This window comes from Oryctolagus cuniculus, chromosome 9 (assembly GCF_964237555.1).
Source record: "Oryctolagus cuniculus chromosome 9, mOryCun1.1, whole genome shotgun sequence".
Classification (NCBI taxonomy): domain Eukaryota; kingdom Metazoa; phylum Chordata; class Mammalia; order Lagomorpha; family Leporidae; genus Oryctolagus; species Oryctolagus cuniculus.
The window spans coordinates 72,004,395-72,027,653 of record NC_091440.1 but is presented as its reverse complement, the minus strand read 5'-3'; the positions used below and the strand labels follow the sequence as shown (position 1 = coordinate 72,027,653).

Sequence of the window (23,259 nt, the reverse complement as noted above, 5' to 3'; positions counted from 1 at the left end):
ACTTTGTGTGCTAAGAAAAAAAGGAATCAAACTTACCCCTCAACATACACTCTGAGTAGAACATCAAAGAAAAAAAATAATGCAATAGCCAAAGAAATTGAATGGCATTCGAAAACTATTTTGTTATCATTGAAAATTACATCTGACATGATGAGAAATATGTCCACAAAGATGAGCAGGATTCCAAATACTCTATAAAGAACAAAATGTAAATAATGATAATACAGATAAAGAGATTTTTGTCCTATAGTTGGGCTATGTTTAGTTCAATAATCAGATATCAGTATGTGAGTATTTAGGCTTAAACCATCAAGTAAAGGGAAGAACTATGTGGCCTCAGAATCTCAAAAAATTACTCAGTTTTCACACAATCAAAGCATTAGCTGGTGAATAAAATTCTCAGCAGCCCATTTTACAGCATGTTATCTTGTCTTCTTATAGTATGCATATCATACTGACTCCTCAAGACACAGCAGGAAAACAAAATTAGAATTGCATGTCTCTTTTAGTAAATTATTCTTCTAATTTAAGAATTTCTAAGGAATTTCTATAAATTTCTCATAAAGTTGAAACCTCATTAATCTGAAGAATACTTAATAAAAACCAAGTGAGGGCATACTCAACATCAAGGCCTTAAAAGACCACTTTGACTAGTAAGATTTTTTTTATCAGTGAGTTTTTCAACAAGTACATGATTACAAATTCATGGGTGCTTCTGGCCCAGTAATTCTCACATAAGACAGAATTCAATTCTATCAGTATTTTGAATGCTGTACTCTAAAGTGCCTCCTAAACCTTTCTCTTAAACTTCTAAACACATTCCCTATAAACTGATTATATTATATAGCCTGTGAAGATTAACTAATCATCAGAGTACTTAATAATTCCAACTCAAATGAAAATATTAATTTAAAAGGAAAGAATTATTTATATTCCATAAATTTATATGAAATCTTCTTTTATATACTTTTTGTTCAGAGTTTATGTACATTTTTGTATATTAGAGGAACTAAGTATATGTACTAAGTTCCTCTTATGTACAGAAAAGAAACTAAGTAAAATGTTTCCAAAATTAAGAATTAATTCTCATTCTGTATTGTATTTACTAAAATGCCTTACAATATTTATAATGTGTGCTTCGTTATTTTCACTTATACAGGTAGAAAAAACATTAATATATTACTGTTAGACTTAGCAGATGCTATTTCTTTGCAAGTCCTGATGTCCAGCTTAAGCCAGAATTCCAAAACAAATGAGATTACATGAAAGGGAAGCACAGAGTATATATATATACTATGTGTGTATATATATATATATATGTATGTATATATGTATATACACACATATATATATGTGTGTGTGTATGTTTGAAATATTTCTATTTTGTTTTCATATAATTTCCCATTTTAATAATGATATTAAATAATCATATTTAAATACATTCTTTTTAAAAGTATCACCTGAATGCAAAGGCTGATACAATTAAACGAGTAGTGTTCTTCATCTTGCTGCTGCAAAAAGGAGGAAATATACAATCAATCACAGGTTTCCTTTAAAATACATTAAGGTTTTAATTCAGAATGGCCCTTAAATCATAATTTTACAAGAAAAAATTTCAGAAGTTGTGAAACAAAGTGCTTTTTTGGCTAATAAATGAAATTTGTTTAGCTTTCTGCAACATGAGGTTTCGTGTGTGAATAAAACACTAAGCTTTGGATATTTAGTAACATTTCCCTTAGGTGTAAAGCCATGACTCTAAATGGTAATATTGAACTTAAGGACATAAACTAATGCACATGGTATGGACAAGAGAGTGGTAAGGTAGAACTGTATTCTCACACCAACTCTTCCATTAATGAGCTAGGGTGTTGTGGGCAGGTCACCAGATTTGCACTAAGCCTCAGGTTCCACAGTAGTAAGAGATTTCAGGGTTGGGCAACAGGAATAAATGGTATTCTTATCCTATAATGTTCATTTGTTGCATCTAGATTCCCATGAACAAAAAATTATTAATGAGAGCTACAGTTGGTGTTGCAAATGTACTTTGGAGGTAAGGAAGTTAGGCACATATTTCCAAGGAAAAAACATCCTAAAGACTGAGTGCCTTCCATTCATCACAGGAGGGAAAACCTGGTTTCTGTAGGCTCCAGTGATGCTCCATTTTACCAGATGGCTGCAGACAAGGTAACTAATGGGGACCAATTTCCTACCCTGCTGAAACCTCCAATGCAAGACCCAAATTCCATCCCACGTGGAATGAATCCCAACACAGCTCTGATAGCCTATGCCCAAAACTGGAGAATGGAGAGAACAGATACTGAGCAGAGAACTTGGGACACAGATGAATGTTGTTAGGTTAACCTGAGATATAAGAAATCTTCAATACTTTTATTATCTCCCTCATCCACCTGCACCCACCCACTTTCCACCCAGACTAAGGAGCTAAGACTTAGGTAGATGGGCAACTGATTGATTAAAAAAGTAAAATTTACCTTGAGGTAGGCATCCTCTTACTACAAGCCCTTTCTGACTCCTGCAGTACACTGGATCTCCAGGAAGCAAAGAATTGTTACAACCCTGAAATTGCTTAAGAGTGGGGCCATAGAGAACCATGCTTGACAGAAACATGGAGGCACAAAGGAGTAGCTAGGAATGACACTAGCCTCTCTATTCTTTTTCTGCATCTTTTCAAAACTATCCAGAGTAAATATACAATTAAGACTATTTTGTTCTTATCAAAATTTAAATGCAGCTTCAAACAGTGTTGGAGGCAATGCAAATTGGATCAATCATATGGAAAACATGAAGAATATTCCTCAGGAAACTAAAAATAGATCTATGTGATCCTGACATCACACTCCTGGGAATATATGCAAGGCAAATTAAATCAGTATATGAAAGATGTAGCTGCACATCATATATATAGCGGCTCAATAATTGACAATAATAAAAACATGGAAGCAACCTAGATGACCATCAAATGGTGACAGGTAGTGAAAATGTGGTATAACTATTTTAATAAAATGTTTAGAAAAACAAAATGTGGCATGTACGCCCAATGGAATATTTCACAGCCACAACAAAGAATGCTATCCTGACCTTTTCAACAAAATGCATCGAACTGGAGATCATTAGACTATGTAAAATAAAGCAGACCATGGGGCCGGCATTGTGGCACAGAGGGTTAAAGCCCTAGCCTGAAGCTGTGGCATCCCATGTGGGCGCTGGTTCTAGTCCCGGCTGCTCCTCTTCCAATCCAGCTCTGTTATGGCCTGGGAAAGCAGTACAAGATGGCCCAAGACCTTGGGCCCATGCACCTATGTGGGAGACCCGGAAGAAGCTCCTGGCTTCTGGCTTCAGATCAGCACAGCTCTGGCCTTTGTGGCCATCTGGGGAGTGAACCAGTGGATGGAAGACCAACCTCTCTGTCTCTACCTCTCTCTGTAACTCTGTCTTTCAAATAAATAAAATGAATCTTTAAAAAAAAGTAAAGCAGACAATGAAAAACAAATATCACATGTTTTACTTGCAGAAGTTAATATTATGGGAGAGTATAAAAATTGCATGGCTGGCATATCATTTGGCCATTACAATTACAATTACATTACAATTACAATTATAAATAATTGTTTCACTGATTCATACCATATACATGACAATATGTCCTTTTTTCACATTATGATTATGATCATGAGTCCTCACTTTCTCATATTAATCTGTTTTCAAGAAAAAATAGTAGAGGCTGGGCTGTGGCACAGCAGGTTAAAGCCCCGGCCTGCAGCTCCAGCATCCCATATGGGGACCAGTTCAAGTCCTGGCTACTTGACTTCCAATCAAGTTCACTGCCAATGTGCCTGGGAAAGCATCTGAATATGGCCCAAGTACTTGTGCTCCAGGCTCCTAGCTTAAGATCAGCTCGGCACTGGCAGATGTGACCATTTGGGGAGTAAACCAGTGAATGGAAGTCTTCTCTCTCTGTGTCTCTCTCTCTCTCTCTCTCTCTCTCTCTCTCTCTCTGTAACTCTTTAAATAAAACAATTTAGAAGAACAAATAATATATATGTATATAATCTCCACATATGAAGTAAATGTGGCAAAATACTAAAAATTATTAAATTTTCAAGCTGAAAAATAATAAACATAAAAGCTACCTACAGATAAAAGGAGACTTTAGAAAAATATGTCAAAGACATGCTGTATTGTCACTGATGCTGCTGACAATGAAATTATCAAATCTCCATCTCTCTGGGTATACATGTGTATGAGTGTGTGTCTATTTATATGTGTATTGGTTTACATAATCAAATATATATTTGTTTATATAGAGCTCACGTTTCATCGACGTCTTCATCAACAGATATTACTGTTGACTGACTTAATGGAGTGCTGAAGGATTAAAAATATGTATATCAGATACAACATAATTTCCTAGATTTTATCTTGGTTCAATTAGTTACAATTACTCATTAACTTAGAAACTGGTTGACTTTTAAAAAAATCAATTTAAAAAGTAAACCATAGATATGTCAAAAAGTAAAATTCACCCTGAGTTTGCAGATACCTATTTCTCTTGCCCCATCCAATTTCATGACTCTCAAGTACATTCACCATCTCAATCTCCATGAATCACATTGTCTCTATAGCCTCTCAGGTAAGGTCAAGCAGACCTGAGGTGGCAGCTCCATTTTTTGTGGGTAGGCACCAGCCTCACATGGTGGCACAGCTCTGGAGAGTGAAGGATACATCCAGGATGCATTAGCTTTATTCTTTTCTGCTGAGGGCACCTCAGCTGCTGTCATTGCCACTTCCTTGGTCCATCCCGATGGCTTTCTCTGCAGCGTTGGCCTGCTCTAATAGTGTCATACAGACATTCTGATACTTTCCTAAAGGTTTGGCTGCTACAAACTCAGGGTGAAGTAAGCAGTAAGTAACAAGAGAAGTAAGTGAAGTAAACAGTAAGAGTAAGAAGAATCCTTTTTCAAACTATGCTTCTTCTTTCTATGATGATTCAAAACAAAGAGTATTACATACCGAAGCTTCCCATGAAAGGACCATTAGGAATGGCATGGAAGGAACTAAGTATTCTCATGGGTGCGCTCCTGACAGTGACTATCCCAAATTCCACCCCCCACCCCACACACCACAAATCATTTATGTCTTATTACCTTACACTGATGCGTTCACTTGGGGATGTTTTCAAGTCTGACTGGGCAGTACTAGAGGATTAAAAAGGTACATAGTAAGACCCCATGCAACTTGCTAAACTTGCTGCTTTACTTCAAAACGGTTTCAATAACTCTTCAGCTTACAAACTGGTTGACCCTTAAATACTTCATATACAAATCAGTTGTTTTGAATAGAATATGCCATGTTCCTTAAAAATGATTATTTCTATCATTGTGGTAAGTACTTTAGTCCTGTCAAAAAATGTAATGGTTCAGTATTAAAGTGCAGTTTCTTATCACTGAATGTGACGCGATGTGTAAAAACCTTTTCTGATGGGATTTATTTGAAATTCAACTCTAGGATGCTTATTGCACCTAAAGCCCTGCTTCCTAAGACCCTCCTTCACTCCTTTAATTCATCAAGGTGATCTTGCTTCCCTTTAGACAGGGTCTAATAGCTGGTAGCATGAGTCAGGGTTCCCTCCAATATGCTGTTATTTTTAGCTTCAGGGTACCTGCCTTACTAGGTAGCAGAGAACTGGAGGATACAGGAAACATCCAGGTTCCATTACCTCCTCCCCTTTCTGCTGAATTTATCTGATTTATCTGTTCCTTGTCCACTGCTTCCTCCCTCTTGCTCTAAATATGTCTCTCCTCTTTCCACCCAATCCAATAAGGTCTCATACAGAGGATTCTGAAGATATTCTGAGAGTTTGGCTAGTGATTGCCCAGGGTATAAATAACACAAGGAAGAGGAAACATTGATCTTGTAACATTTTTCTCTCTTATCCAATACAAACCAAAAGAAAGGTACCTACATAGGCTACAGAGAGACTAGTTAGAAACAGTGTCAAAGATGCTGTATGCCATGTATGTTTCTGACTACGAACTTCCCAAATCTTCATCTCTCTGTTTAATATGTATATATGAATGCTTGAATATATGTATAAATGTATATATTTTATGTATATATCTTGATATATTTTTATTTATATATATATAAATATATATATCTCACACTTCACTTGTAGCTCCATCAACATGTAGTGATCCATATTCATATATTGAAGTCCTGTTGGATTTAAAAACACATTAGTCAGATACCTTATAACTTTCTAGGTTTAAATTTTGGTCTTAAAAGTTTATATATCTTGTTTATCTTTTCAAAACACCAGCTTTTATTTTTGTTGATCTTTTGTATTTTTTTTAGTTTCCATATCATTGATTTCTTTTTTTCCACTTTGTTTATTTCTGCTCTGAATCTTAATATTTCTCACCTTTTTTATTTGAGATTTTGTTTATTCTTAAGTGCTTAAGATTCATCATTAGATTATTTATTTGATATCTGTCTTTTGTAATGTAAGCACTTAAGCAGTGGTGCCAGACAATGAGAAGGTAGACACCCTACGCTTGGCTCACTTTATTAAAATCTGATACACAAAACATTGAGTTTCCTAAGTGTTTTCCTGTTACTAATGGTGATAATACACCAACAGGAAGAAGCAACCCTCCATAATCTATTTTTCTTTTATCCAGTACAATATTTGAAAGAGAAATTTACCTACAGATGTTCCAGTGTGAAGGTCTTACTCTCTATTGCCATGGTTTCTCCTGACTGTGAATTTCATGAATATCAGTCTCCACCTTTCTGTGTATGTGTGTGAGTCCACAATCAATGGATGTGTGTATGTATATATGTATAAGTTATATATCTTATCCATCCTTTTATTTAAGGAATACAAGCTTCATACATATCATAATGAAACCTTCATGAACATCGTAATTCTTTTTTTTTTAACAGGCAGAGTGGACAGTGAGAGAGACAGAGAGAAAGGTCTTCCTTTGCCATTGGTTCACCCTCCAATGGCTGCTGCGGCTGGTGCGCTGCAGTCAGTGCACCACGCTGATCCGAAGGCAGGAGCCAGGTGCTTATCCTGGTCTTCCATGGGGTGCAGGGCCCAAGCACTTGGGCCATCCTCCACTGCACTCCTGGGCCACAGCAGGGAGCTGGCCTGGAAGAGGGGCAACCAGGACAGAATTCGGCGCCCCGACCAGGACTAGAACCCGGTATGCCAGCGCCACTAGGTGGAGGATTAGCCTATTGAGCCACAATGCTGGCTTGAACATCACAATTCTTCCCACTGTATCCACCTGCACACCTACTCTTCCACTGCTCTTCCTCCTCTCTCTCTTATTCAACTCTTATTTTTTACTAAGATCTATTTTCAATTAACTTTATACACATATGATTAACTATTAAGTAAAGAGTACAACAAATAGTTGAAAAAACTGTTCCTCATGTAATTATCTATTAATATAACTATGTATTCATTTATTTCTCACATTTCATTGATAACTCCACCAAAGGATGCTGCTGCATGTGAAGGAGAGCTATAGAATTTAAAAATACATGACTGATTGACATTTAGTTCACATCTAAATAACTTACTTGAAAGGTTGTTATCTGTTATTCATACAAATCAAGCTTTCTATGTTTTAATGAATATGTTCCTTCTGTGAAAAACTTTAATGACTCAGGATCTAAGCTAAAGGATTGGTGTTGTGGCATTGCTGGTTAAATCTCCACCTCTGACATCAGTATTCCAAATGGGTATTGGTTCAAGACCCTGCTGCTCCACTTTTGATCCAGCTTCCTGATAATGTACCTAGGAAAGCAGTGGCGATGGCCCAAGTACTTGGGCACTGCCTCCACAAGGGAGACCTGAGAGAAGATCCAGGCCCCTAGCTTCAGCCTGGTGCAGCTCTGGCTTTCTAGCCATTTGAGGAGTGAACTAGCAGATGGAAGATCTTTCCCTCCCTCTGTCCCTCGTGCTCTCTCTGTAACACTGCCTTTCAAATATATGAAAAATCTGAAAAAAAAAAGATTTAAACTTAGTCATTTACTGTTGAACCTACACACAATGTGAAAGCACTTTCTGGTTTAATTTATTGCTAACTAAATTGCAGTTTCTAGGTACAAATACCTTTTACCCCATCTAATTTTCTTATTCTCATGTCTCTCCATCAACTCTCTATTTTCACCCATCTCTGTCCACCCTTTTTTGTATCTTCTCTATTCCTATTTCAGGAACTGTAGGCCTGAGGCAGAGGCTGTATCCAATGTGATGGAAGGTTTGGGTTTGAGGCAACAGCTTCACATAATGGCAGAATTCCCGAGGGTGAGGAACACAGACTGGGTCTCTTAGCTCCATTCTTCTGTGTTGAGTGCTCCCATTATCTCTGCCTTTTGCTATCTCCTCCTTGCTTCAGTGGGATTCTTTCCTCCCATGGCCCGGTAGAGACTCTAATAGAGTCTCATGCACAGGAAACCTAAGTTGTCAAAGCACTTGCTGTCTCCTAATTAAGGATGGCAAACACCAAGAGAAAGAAGCATCCTATGTGCTATTTCCTTTTATCAAAAATAATCTCAAAAACATGGTAATATACCTACAGATGCTATAGTGAGGTACTGTGTTTTAAGGTCTAGAAATAAGGCCATACATCTACAGCCAGAAGATTTTTGACAACATGAGCAGACCAGACATTAATGAAAGGACAGTCTCTCAAAAGATGATGCTGAGAAAACTGAATATGCACATGCAGAAGACTCAATCTTTCTCAATTTACAAAAATTAATTCAAAATTGATTGAAAATTTAAGTGTAAGACCTAAAACTATGAAACTATCAAAAGAAAACAGGAGAAACCTTTCTTGATATTTTGGACATGATGGAAAGCACAAGCAAGGAAAGCAAAAATAGACAAATGGGATTATGTTGAACTTAAAAAGTTTCTGCATAGCAAAGAAAACAATTAACAGAGTGAACAGATAATCTACAGAATGGTGGAAATATTTACAAACTCTACATCTGATAATGTTAATAATGTCCAGAGTATATAAGAACTCAAACACCTCAAGAGCAAAAATACCTAGCATTTAAGCCACTGGTTAGGATACTGTCATGCCATATCACAATGCCTGATTTCAAGTTACAGCTCTGTTCTAAATCCAGCTTGCTGATGCATACCCTAGGAGGCAGAAGGTGATGGCTTAAGTAATTGAGTCCCTGGTGCTCATGTGGGAAGACCAGATGAAGTTCCTGGCTCCCAGCTTCATGCTGGCTCAACCATGGTCATAACAGGCATTTGGGGAGTAGATCAGCAAATGCAGGTTCTCTCTGACTGGTTGTGTTTCACTGCCTGACTTTCCTTTAAAAAAAAAATAAAGCAAATAATCTCATTTAAAAATATACAGAAGACCTGAATGAACATTTCACAAAACATGACATGAATGACAAACTGGTATTTTGAAAAGCATTCAGCATTACTAATCATTGGGGAAATTCAAATCAAGAAAACATTGAGATACCATATCACCCTGGCTGGAATGTTTATTATTCAAAAGGCGAAAGTTAACAGGTGCTGGCAAGGATGTGGAGAAAAGTGATCCCATAAACACTCTATGTGGGAATGTAAATCAATATAGCCATTATGAAAAGCATTTTGTAGGTTTCTGAAAACATTAAAAATAGAACTACCATAGGATCAGCAATCCCATGACTACTTTTATACTGAAGGAAATTGAAATCATTATGTTGAGGTTTTCACATTCTTATGTTTATTGTAAGACAAGAGCCAAGATACAGAATCAAACTAAATATCTATCAATAGTGAATAAAGGAAATTTGGTGTATATGTACACAAAGGGCTGCTATTCAACAATTAAAAAGATAAATCTTGTCATTGTGACAACATTCATGGAACTGGAAAATATATTAAATGAAAAAGCCAGGCCAGAAAGACAAATACAGAATAACCTCATTAATACATAGAACCTAAAGAAGCCTAGTTCATAGAGGTAAAGTATAGAGTAATGGCTAGCAGTTGGGAATGGGGAAGAGGATTTCAGCAAGTTAAAAGTTAAAATCATGGGGGGCGGAGCCAAGATGGCAGAATAGTGAGGGCACGCACCGGTAGTCCGGGAAAATTTAGTTTAATAAAAGCAGAGTTACGGTAGCCTCAGAAAAAGGATCAGGAAAAAATTGCAGAGGAAACTCTTCCGGAGCTATTCGCTGTGACCCAAAGGACCTACTGGGAGAGCAGGGTCACCCACCACGCGGAAGCCGAACCACAGGAGCCCCAGAGTCTGAGCACCAGTGTGGGAAGGGGAGTCTATGTGACAAAGACACCAGCGGGGAGAGGAGTGACGCTAAGGGCTCCGAGTCCACACATCGGCACTGGAAGCAGAGGTGAGCTCAGTAACCGGAGACATTGGCGGGGAAACGGCAGACAGAATTTTAGAGGGACGCGGGTTTTGAAGCGGGAAAGTCCAACAGACTACAGGAGAGAAGGAAAAATAAATAAATAAATAAATAAATAGGTGGGGGCATACTGGTACAGACAAGTTCCACTCTCCGCCAACCTTGCAAAGGTGAGCAAGAGACAAAGAGCTGGGATATACATAATAAAAGGGGAGAGTTAAGCCTACAATTCAGTAGCCTAGGCAACCCAGTGGGAGTCTGCAGTAGAAACGGAGCCTGCACAGACTCTTTGGGTAGAAGCCAGTGGAACCTAAATACCATCCATTCTACTCAGCCTTGCAGTATTACTTACCTCCTGAACAAAAAATAAAATAAAATAAAATAAAATAAAATAAATGAATAAATAAAGAGAGATTTACCACGCATAACCTGAGGGTGTCACCTTTGCACACCTGTAACCCTGAATGACCAAGCAGAGCTCTCAGGCCACACCCATCTCAAGCCTCCAAGGCTCCTCCAACAGCAGGCAGTCCACTTAACACGGACATAGTATAAAAAAAAAAAAAACCTCACAGTAAGGGAAACAGAATTTTTTTTTATCTTTTATTTAATGAATATAAATTTCCAAAGTACGTCTCATGGGTTACAATGGCTTTCCCCCCCATACCGTCCCTCCCACCCACCACCCTCCCCTTTCCCACTCCCTCTCCCCTTCCATTCACATCAAGATTCATTTTCTTTTTTTTTTTTTTTTTTTTTTTTTTTTTTTTTTTTTTGACAGGCAGAGTGGACAGTGAGAGAGAGAGACAGAGAGAAAGGTCTTCCTTTTGCCGTTGGTTCACCCTCCAATGGCCGCCGCGGCCGGCGCGCTGCGGCCGGCGCACCGCGCTGATCCGATGGCAGGAGCCAGGAGCCAGGTGCTTTTCCTGGTCTCCCATGGGGTGCAGGGCCCAAGCACCTGGGCCATCCTCCACTGCACTCCCTGGCCACAGCAGAGAGCTGGCCTGGAAGAGGGGCAACCGGGACAGAATCCGGCGCCCCGACCGGGACTAGAACCCGGTGTGCCGGCGCCGCTAGGCGGAGGATTAGCCTATTGAGCCGCGGCGCCGGCCATGATTCATTTTCGATTATCTTAGTATACAGAAGATCAGCTTAGTATACCTTAAGTAAGGATTTCAACAGTTTGTTCCCACACAGAAACATAAAGTGAAAAATAATAGATGATTTTTTTTTAAATGATGATGAAATCAGATCAGACCTATTGTCATGTTTAATCCCAGTGAGAGTCAAGTTGGGAATTGATAGTTTCTTTTTTTTTTTTTTTAACAGAAGATCAGTTTAGTGTACATTAAGTAAAGATTTCAATCGTTTGCACCCCCATAGAAACACAAAGTGAAATATACTGTTTGAGTACTCGTTATAGCATTAAGCCTCAGTGTACAGCACATTAAGGACAGAGATCCTACATGAGGAGTAAGTGCACAGTGACTCCTGTTGTTGACTTTACAAATTGACACTCCTGTCTATGGCATCAGTAATCTCCCTATGCACCAGTCATGAGTTTCCAAGGCTATGGAAGCCCCTTGAGTTCTCCGACTCTTATCTTGTTTAGACAAGGTCATAGTCAAAGTGGAGGTTCTCTCCTCCCTTCAGAGAAAGGCACCTCCCTCTTTGAAGACCTGTTCTTAAGGGAAACAGAATTAACCATGCCAAGCAATAAACATAGAAATCGAGGGAACAAGATCAACGATGACATTATGATGCCTCCAAATAAACAAAACACCCCAAGCCAAGATTATGAAGATGATGAGATAGAAGAAATGCAAGATACAGATTTCAAAAAAATTTTTGATAAGAACATTTAGAAGTTTTCAAAAGCAAATCCTTGAACTACAGAAATCCTTATTGGACAGGATTGAAAATCTCTCTCGTGAAAATGAAATTTTAAGGAAGAATCAAAGTGAAATGCAGAAACTAGTAGAGCAGGAAAGTGTGATAGTGAAGAGAAACCAAAATGAAATGAAGAGCTCAATAGATCAAATGACAAACACATTAGAGAGCCTTACAAACAGAATGGGTGAAGCAGAAGAGAGAATATCGGACTTAGAAGACAGAGAACAGAAAAGGATACAGTCAAACCAAAGAAAAGAAGAGGAAATTAGAAATCTAAAAAATATTGTTGGGAATCTACAGGATACTATTAAAAAAAAACAACATTCGGGTCCTAGGAGTTCCTGAAGGCATGGAGAGAGAGAAAGGATTAGAAGGCCTTTTTAGTGAGATACTAGCAGAGAACTTTCCGGGTCTGGAGAAGGACAGAGACATCCTAATACAGGAAGCTCATAGAACCCCCAGTAAACATGACCAAAAGAGATCCTCACCATGACACGTTGTAATTAAACTCACCACAGTGAAACATAAAGAAAAGATCCTAAAATGTGCAAGAGAGAAACGTCAGATTACTCTCAGAGGATCTCCAATCAGACTCACAGCAGACTTCTCATCAGAAACACTACAGGCTAGGAGGGAATGGCGAGACATAGCCCAGGTACTAAGAGAGAAAAATTGCCAGCCCAGAATATTATATCCTGCTAATCTCTCATTTGTGGATGAAGGTGATAGCAAACAGAAATTGAAAGACTTTGAGGCCACTTGTCTGGCCCTGCAAAAGATACTTAAAGATGTGCTACACTCAGAAACACAGAAACACGGCCATCAATATGAAAGAAGGGAAAGGAAGAAAAACCACCAGTAAAAGAGCATGGGAAGCTCAAAGCATACACTAGAAAATATCTCTGGGAAAATGGCAGGGCAAAGTCACTGTGTATCAATAGTCACATTAAACGTGAATGGCCTGAACTGTCCAGTTAAAAGACACAGACTGGCTGACTGGCTTAAGGAACAACACCCAACTATCTGTTGCCTACAAGAAACACATCTCTCTAACAAAGATGCATGCAGACTGAAAGTGAAAGGTTGGAAAAAGATATGCCATGCCAACAAAAACCAAAAAGAAGCAGGTGTAGCCATATTAATATCAGACAAAATAAACTTTAATACAAAAACTGTTAAGAGAGACAAAGAGGGGCACTATATAATGATTAAGGGTTCAATTCAACAGGAAGATGTAACTATTATAAATGTATATGCACCTAATTACAGGGCACCAGTCTATTTAAAAGATATGTTAAGGGACTTAAAGGGAGACTTAGATTCCAATACAATAGTACTGGGGTACTTCAATACTCCACTCTCAGAAATAGATAGATCATCTGGACAGAAGATCAACAAGGAAACAGCAGATTTAATCAACACTATTGCCCAAATGAATCTAACAGATATCAACAGAACTTTCAATCCTACATCTAAAGGCTTTACATTCTTCTCAGCAGTGCATGGAACCTTCTCTAGGATTGATCACATACTAGGCCATAAAGCAAGTCTCAGCAAATTCAAAAGAATTAGAATCATACCATGCAGCTTCTCAGACCACAGTGGAATGAAGCTGGAAATTAGCAACTCAGGAAACCTCAGAAAGTATGCAAACACATGGAGACTGAACAACATGCTCCTGAATGAACACTGGATCATTCAAGAAATCAAAAGAGAAGTCAGAAATTTTCCGGAAGTAAATGGATAACAACACAACATATCAAAACTTATGGGATACGGCAAAAGCAGTATTGAGAGGCAAGTTTATAGTAATAGGGGCCTATATCAAGAAATTGGAAAGGCACCAAATAAATGAGCTTTCAGTGCATCTCAAGATCTAGAAAAACTTCAGCAAACCAGACCCAAATCTAGTAGTAGAAGAGAAATAATTAAAATCAGAGAAGAAATTAACAGGATTGAATCCAAAAAAAAAAAAAAAACATTACAAAAAATCAGCCAAGCGAACAGCTGGTTTTTTGAAAAAATAAACAAAATTGACACCCCATTGGCCCAACTTACTAAAAAAAAAGAAGAGAAAAGACTCAAATCAATAAAATCAGAGATGAAAAAGGAAACATGACAACAGACACCACAGAAATAAAAAGAATCATCAGAAATTACTACAAGGACTTGTATGCCAGCAAGCAAGAAAATCTATCAGAAATGGATAGATTCCTGGACACATGCAATCTACCTAAATTGAACCAGAAAGACATAGAAAACCTAAATAGACCCATAACTGAAACAGAAATTGAAACAGTAATAAAGGCCCTCCCAACAAAGAAAAGCCCAGGACCAGATGGATTCACTGCGGAATTCTACCAGACATTTAAAGAAGAACTGATTCCATTTCTTCTCAAACTATTCAGAACAATCGAAAAAGAGGGAATCCTCCCAAATTCTTTCTATGAAGCCAGCATCACCTTAATCCCTAAGCCAGAGAAAGATGCAGCACTGAAAGAAAATTATAGACCAATATCCCTGATGAACATAGACGCAAAAATCCTCAATAAAATTCTCGCCAATAGAATACAACAACACATCAGGAAATTCATCCACCCAGACCAAGTGGAATTTATTCCTGGTATGCAGGGATGGTTCAACATTCGCAAATCAATCAATGTGATTCACCACATTAACAGACTGCAGAAGAAAAACCATATGATTATCTCAATAGATGCAGAGAAAGCATTCAATAAAATTCAACACCCTTTCATGATGAAAACTCTAAGCAAATTGGGTATAGAAGGCACATTCCTCACTATAATCAAAGCAATTTATGAAAAGCCCACAGCCAGCATCCTATTGAATGGGGAAAAGTTGGAAGCATTTCCACTGAGATCTGGCACCAGACAGGGATGCCCACTCTCACCACTTCTATTTAACATAGTTCTGGAAGTTTTAGCCAGAGCCATCAGACAAGAAAAAGAAATTAAAGGAATACAAATTGAGAAGGAAGAAGTCAAACTATCCCTCTTTACAGACGATATGATTCTTTACTTAGGGGATCCAAAGAACTCTACTAAGAGACTATTGGAACTCATAGAGGAGTTTGGCAAAGTGACAGGATATAAAATCAATGCACAAAAATCAACAGCCTTTGTATACACAAGCAATGCCATGGCTGAGAAAGAACTGCTAAGATCAATCCCATTCACAATAGCTACAAAAACAATCAAATACCTTGGAATAAACTTAACCAAGGATGTTAAAGATCTCTACGATGAAAATTACAAAATCTTAAAGAAAGAAATAGAAGAGGATACCAAAAAATGGAAAAATCTTCCATGCTCATGGATTGGAAGAATCAACATCATCAAAATGTCCATTCTCCCAAAAGCAATTTATAGATTCAATGCAATCCCAATCAAGATACCAAAGACATTCTTCTCAGATCTAGAAAAAATGATGCTGAAATTCATATGGAGGCACAATAGACCTCGAATAGCTAAAGCAATCTTGTACAACAAAAACAAAGCTGGAGGCATCACAATACCAGATTTCAGGACATACTACAGGGCAGTTGTAATCAAAACAGCATGGTACTGGTACAGAAACAGATGGATAGACCAATGGAACAGAATTGAAACACCAGAAATCAACCCAAACATCTACAGCCAATTTATATTTAATCAAGGACCTAAAACCAATTCCTGGAGCAAGGACAGTCTATTCAATAAATGGTGCTGGGAAAACTGGATTTCCACGTGCAGAATCATGAAGCAAGAACCCTACCTTACACCTTACACAAAAATCCACTCAATGTGGATTAAAGACCTAAATCTACGACCTGACACCATCAAGTTATTAGAGAACATTGGAGAAACTCTTCAAGATATTGGCACAGGCAAAGAATTTCTGGAAAAGACCCGGGAGGCACAGGCAAAGCCAAAATCAACTATTGGGATTGCATCAAATTGAGAAGTTTCTGTACTGCAAAAGAAACAGTCAGGAGAGTGAAGAGACAACCGACAGAATGGGAAAAAATATTTGCAAACTATGCAACAGATAAAGGGTTAATAACCAGAATCTACAAAGACATCAAGAAACTCCACAAAAACAAAACCAACAACCCAATTAAGAAATGGGCCAAAGACCTCAATAGACATTTTTCAAAAGAGGAAATCCAAATGGCCAACAGGCACATGAAAAAATGTTCAAGGTCACTAGCAATCAGGGAAATGCAAATCAAAACCACAATGAGATTCCATCTCACCCCGGTTAGAATGACTCACATATAGAAATCTACCAACAACAGATGCTGGCGAGGATGTGGGGAAAAAGGGACACTAACCCACTGTTGGTGGGAATGCAAACTGGTCAAGCCACTATGGAAGTCAGTCTGGAGATTCCTCAGAAACCTGAAGATAACCCTACCGTTCGACCCAGCCATCCCACTCCTTGGAATTTACCCAAAGCAATTTAAATTTGCAAACAAAAAACGGTCTGCACCCTAATGTTTATAGCAGCACAATTCACAATAGCCAAGACCTGGAACCAACCTAAATGCCCATCAAAGGTAGACTGGATAAAGAAATTATGGGATATGTACTCTTTAGAATACTATACCGCAGTAAGAAACAACGAAATCCAGTCATTTGCAACAAAATGGAGGAATCTAGAACACATCATGCTGAGTGAAATAAGCCAGTCCCAAAGGGACAAATACCATATGTTCTCCCTGATCGGTGACAACTTACTGGACACCAAAAAGGAAACCTGTTGAAGTGAAATGGACACTATGAGAAACGGTGACTTGATCAGCATAGCCCTGACTGTTAATGAACAACTTAATACATTATCCCTCTTAGTAGTTTTTTTGTCTACTCTACTTAATATGACTGGTTTAATTCTGTAATTAATACACAGTTATTCTTAAGTGTTGAAATTTAACTGAAATGTGATCCCTGTTAAACATAAGAGTGGGGATAAGAGAGGGAAGAGATGTACAATTTGAGACATGCTCAGGCTGACTTGCCCCAAATGGTAGAGTTAGAAGCATACCAGGGGATTCCAATTCAATCCCATCAAGGTGGCATGTGCCAATGCCATCTCACTAGTCCAAGTGATCAATTTTCAGTTCACAATTGATCATAATGAAAGGACTAAGAGTCAAAAGGAGCACATAAACAAGTCTAGTACCTGCTAATACTAACCGATAGAATAAATAAAGGGGAGAGTGATCCAACGTGGGAAGTGAGATACTCAGCAGACTCATAGAATGGCAGATGTCCTAAACAGCACTCTGGCCTCAGAATCAGCCCTAAAGGCATTCGGATCTGGCTGAAAAGCCCATGAGAGTATTTCAGGCATGGAAAGCCAAGACACTCTGGCAAAAAAAAAAAAAATACTAAACAAAAGATCTCTGTGAGTGAGATCCCAGTGGAAAGAACAGGTCTTCAAAGAAGGAGGTATCTTTCTCTGAAGGGAGGAGAGAACCTCTACTTTGACTATGACCTTGTCTAAACAAGATAAGAGTCGGAGAACTCAAGGGGCTTCCATAGCCTTGGAAACTCATGACTGGAGCATGGGGAGATTACTGAGGCCATAAACAAGAGTGTCAATTTGTAAAGTCAACAACAGGAGTCACTGTGCACTCGCTCCTCATGTAGGATCTCTGTCCTTAGCGTGCTGTACATTGAGACTTAATGCTATAACTAGTACTCAAACAGTATATTTCACTTTGTGTTTCTATGGGGGTGCAAACTGTTGAAAGCTTTACTTAATGTATGCTAAACTGATCTTCTGTAAAAAAAAAGAAGAAGAAGAAGAAGAAGAAGAAGAAGAAGAAGAAGAAGAAGAAGAAGAAGAAATTATCAATTCCCAACTTGACTCTCACTGGGATTAAACATGACAATAGGTCTGATCTGATTTCATCATCATTTAAAAAATCATCTATTATTTTTCACTTTATGTTTCTGTGTGGGAGCAAACTGTTGAAATCTTTACTTAATGTATGCTAAACTGATCTTCTGTAGATAAAGAGAATCGAAAATGAATCTTGATGTGAATGGAATGGGAGAGGGAGTGGGAGAGGGGAGGGTTGTGGGTGGGAGGGATGTTATGTGGGGGAAGCCATTGTTATCCATAAGCTGTACTTTGGAAATTTATATTCATTAAATAAAAGTTAAAAAATAAAGTTAAAATCAGAGGGTGTGGTATTATGGCACAGTGAAGTTAAGCTGCTGCTTGTGACACCCACATGCCATATTGGAGCACGGTTGAGTCCAAGCTGCTTGACTTCTAATCCAGCTTCCTGCTAATATGCCTAGGAAAGCAATGGAAGATGGCCAAAATTTTTGGGCTCCTGCCACCTATGTAGGAGAGAAGGGTTTCCTGGTTTTTCACTTCAACCTAGCCCAGACCAGGCTTTTGTGGACATTTGGGGAGTGAACATGGATGGAAGATTTTCTTTCTCTCTCAAGCTCTTTAAAATGAATAAATCATTTTTAAAGTTACAATTATCAAGAATAAGTTTTAATATTCTATTGCAAGTAGGGTTATTACTGTTATTGGTAATATACCATATATTTCAAGATAGTTAGAAGAGAGAACTTTAAATGTTTCAACACAAAGAAATAACGCTTATGGTAATGAATGTTATTTACTCTGATGTGCTCATTATATGGAATACATGTATTGCAATATCACATTGTACTCCATGAATCCATGCTGTGGGCCTGAGTCAAAATCATAATGAGTTTCAGAATGGGTTTGGAGCATCAGTCCCATATGGTGGCAGACTTTCCTACAGGATTGGCTGTTACTAAGAATGACAAATATACAGACTGGAAGAATCATCCCACTCACAACTCTCCTCTCATCCAGTTTAAACTAAAAAGAAAACAGAAAATTCACTACATTTTTGAAAATGAGAACATTTAAATGATACAAAAGGTTTCATCAGTTGTCAAGGATACTCCCAAGAGTAGACTTATAAATTTCAACCTTGTTTTCTTTTTCATAGTCTTACTTGTGTGTGTGTGTGTGTGTGTGTGTGTATTAAAAGAAATACCTTTGTGTATGAACATACATAGGGTACTCGTGATAGTTTTTGAGAAAATGGAATTAAAATTAGCTGCAAATTTTGGGAATGCATTCACAGTTTGTTAATAATATTCATATTCCAAAAACTTTTTAAAGATATCTCTGTGCATGAATTTCAACATAAGCTTTTATTTGAATTCCATTTTCATGAGTTCTTAGAAGTTCTGCCCTATATTTAGTTATGCATATATATGGGTTTGGTGTATATGTATACACACAAATACATCTATAACTTTTAAAATTTATAACTCACATGGTACTGGGTGCTTCCTCATAATTTTCATATGTCAATTCTTCTGTATTTGGTCTAAAGAATTAAAAAGTAAATAGTGAGATACCATGGGGTAAGATATCTTACCTTTTTGTGTCAACTAATTACATTCATTCTAAAAACTGATGTGATATATAGATATAGATATCACTATTTTTCAATCTGGCTTTTTAAAAAATTAGAAATGAAGCTCTTTGTGGTGGAAATGAATATATTAGGCTTGTGAAAGTTGTAATATATGCAGATTTAAGTACCTATTATCTTAACACCAGCTTGTAAGAGTCTTTGGAAAGGACATTTATTACAAACTCAAACTACATTTTATAGATCCACATACCATTTACTATGTCCAGAGTCCTCATTCTTATGTCCCTCTTTATTTTCACCTCTCATGGTCGTCTTCCTTGCCTATGAAACACTTCACTTGAAAGCAATGATGACATTGTTGCTGAGTTGACAGAAGCAGCAAATACATAACTTAAAAAAATAACCATGAAGGAGAAACCAGAAGAATTCCCATGACCGCTTATAATTAAAATATTTGGAGGAAGCACCTGGCTCCTGGATTCGGATCGGTGCAGCGTGCTGGCCATAACAGCCATTTGTGGGGTGAACCAATGGAAGGAAGACCTTTCTCTGTCTCTCTGTCTCTCTCTCTCTCTCACTCTCTCACTGTCTAACTCTGCCTGTCAAAAAAAAGTTAAGTAAAGGGGAATATTTTGCTAAGAGAGTACTGAGTTTTAGTACTTGGTATAGAGCTTCCAACCAATGTATTCCATCAAGGAAGATAGCAACAGCTGACCTGTCAGCAGCATTGCAGAGAGGGAGTCTGCTCAGCTGACAAGGTTGTGTTTTCCAAAACTGATGCTTAATTGTAGATGTTATCCTAATTTGTGACATGGAACTAACTCACACATCAGTCTTTGATCAAACAAAAGTACAGATTCTATAAAAACACAATCTGGCTTTTGAATTTGTTAAATCACGTGCTTTGCCACAGGAAATGGAGGCTCTTACAAGGGTTGGATCAGAATTAAAACCCCAAACCCACCCTCTGTTAACCAAGCAGGGATGGTCTGCATTACTTTACTCAACAAGAAGGAAGCAACTGTAATGAGGAGAGATTGCCTCGCCTTACTAACAATTAGCTAGTACCATCATCTAAGGAAAATGAAGCCATGTTGCATCCATGTGTTTCCATCTGCAGAAACCTCACAGGACAGTACAAATTCCTGGCACTTTTACACTCATTGAAGCAGCAAATTCCTCCTTGCCTTTAAGGGCTATGGTTGTGGCATGAACCTTGGCTAACAGGCTGTGAAAATCCAGTTTGCTGTAGCAGAGCTTTCTAACAGACATTTTAAAAAAATCGAATAACCATGTGAAATAATTCTGGCTTAAAAATAGAACATAAATTACAGAGTGGAAGGTGAAGGACAAAAAAGCCTTTTACCTTTAATTTTCCTGGAGAATTGCATAAAGATTTTTGTATAATAGTTTTGCCCTGATTACTGAAGTGGCACGTAAAACTAGAATGAATATTTTGTTTTGAAAAGGTGCTCAAGCTCTGATATTTTTGGTTTTCATAGCTGTGAAGTATTTATCATTTGCATGACTAATAGCACAGGAAAAACCTATTCATAAGCTTTACAATCAAGTGTAGAAGAGCTTTCAACTAACTGGAGTGTTTTTTTTTTTTTAAACAGGCAGAGTGGATAGTGAGAGAGAGAGAGACAGAGAGAAAGGTCTTCCTTTTTTTGCCGTTGGTTTACTCTTCAATGGCACAGGAGGCAGGTGCTTCTCCTGGTCTCCCATGTGGGTGCAGAGCCCAAGTACTTGGGCCATCCTCCACTGCCCTCCCAGGCCATAGCAGAGGGCTGGCCTGGAAGAGGGGCAACCAGGACAGAATCCAGCACCCCAACCGGGACTAGAACCCGGTGTGCTGGTGCTGCAGGTGGAGGATTAGCCTATTGAGCCATGGCACTGGCCCTTACTGGAGTTTTTAAAGCTGACAAAAGATTATCTTGAGCTGGGCCGCTGGAGATAAATTTAGCCTTCAGAACTGCTATATCACTGATCCTGAGATCTATGTACCACCCCAAATTTGCTTAGTTTCACAGTCTTGTGCAAGTAACCTTTTGTCTTATGTGTGTAGCTGAGAGAAGAGTGTATGCTGTGTGTCCATGTATTTATGGTTCCTAAGAATTTGGCACAAGTTGGAAATAATTGCCTACACTGAGAATCTATACTGCAGAATATGCTGTATCAAAGACTTTTTCTTTTAAATTAGTTGAGTGTCTTTTATACATTATTGAAATTATTGGTAGCCCACCCCCTGAAGTGCTTAATAACTGGCATTAAGGTTATAGGATGGGAAAAAAGCTGGGTAGGATTTTCATAGATAAGGAAACTGAAGAAATTAAAGCCAGGCCATGGCTATCAAGAATGTTTCCATTGTGAATATTTCCAAGCTTTGGTATAATTTTTATAATCCTCATTTATGAAGCTCCTTGTGTAAAAGACAGAAAGTTTTGACCAACTTTATTGAAAATATATTTGACTATATAAAAATTGATTTGACTCAAATGCAGGGAAATCAGATTCAAGAAGTATAGTTTACGGAAATAGGAAACATTCATTAGTGAATTGGTGGGGTTTTGAAGCTTCTAACTTCCCAGAATGTTCTGGTTTCTGAGAATTCTATAATTAATAGAAATTTATGACAACTAAGATTGCATTTTGGAAGCAACTATGAAAATTTTGCAGTTTTAATTTTGGATTGCTATGCAGATGTTATAAATAGGTTAAAAATGTGAAAGACTTGGCAAAATGTAAGCTGGAAAAGATTATCTTACATTTATGGTTTTAGTTAAAAATGTTTCTATCAGACACTAAGGTGGGCTTTTACTGGACAGATGTTAATAATAACTGATTTGGCTACCTGATCAATGTTCCCATATAGCCCTACACATTTTGTGACAAGATAACAAAATTTCCAAAACCTGGAGATGGGTCCACCTGTGCTCTTATTATTGGTATTCATTTGGTATGAACAAAACTCAGTTTGAGAGAATTTGTCTGTTGAGATGTTAATACAAAGCTTAACAATGGGAAGACTGTATTTGTTGGCATAAGAAATACTGGTGTCAACAGAGGAAAATTGGTGACCTTGGGTCATTATTCTATGCCCTGATCAGACTAGCAGCTAGATAGGTGAGTTTGAATTTCTTTCTTTTTCTTTTCTTTTTTCTTTCTTTCTTTCTTTTTTTTTTTTTTTTTTGACAGGCAGAGTTAGTGAGAGATAAAGGTCTTCCTTCCATTGGTTCACCCCCCAAATGGCCACTACGGCAGGCGTGCTGCACCAATCTGAAGCAGGAGCTGGGTGCTTCCTCCTGGTCTCCCATGAGAGTGCAGGGCCCAAGCACTTGGGCCATCCTCCACTGCCTTCCCGGGTCACAGCAGAAAGCTGGACTGGAAGAGGAGCAACCGGGACAGAATCCGGCACCCCAACCGGGACGAGAACCCGGGGTACCGGCGCTGCAGGCAGAGGATTAGCCTAGTGAGTCGCAGCGCCGGCCTGAATT

General features: G+C 38.2%; 1 protein-coding gene across 8 annotated transcripts in view; it reads right to left on the bottom strand.

The window, feature by feature from the left end:
• LOC127489446 (phosphatidylinositol 3,4,5-trisphosphate 3-phosphatase TPTE2-like) overlaps positions 1-23,259 on the bottom strand; it is a 114,715-nt gene that overhangs the window by 38,695 nt on the left and 52,761 nt on the right. For 7 of the 8 annotated variants that reach the window (XM_070048917.1, XM_070048918.1, XM_070048922.1 and 4 more), the window contains 6 exons: positions 19,658-19,711; positions 6,184-6,237; positions 5,166-5,216; positions 4,333-4,386; positions 1,461-1,511; positions 37-192 (listed from right to left, as the gene is read on the bottom strand). In XM_070048917.1, coding sequence (XP_069905018.1) covers positions 37-192; positions 1,461-1,511; positions 4,333-4,386; positions 5,166-5,216; positions 6,184-6,237; positions 19,658-19,711 — 420 coding nt within the window. The remainder of the gene's footprint in view (positions 1-36; positions 193-1,460; positions 1,512-4,332; positions 4,387-5,165; positions 5,217-6,183; positions 6,238-19,657; positions 19,712-23,259) is intronic. The other variant, XM_070048924.1, reaches the window with a different exon arrangement.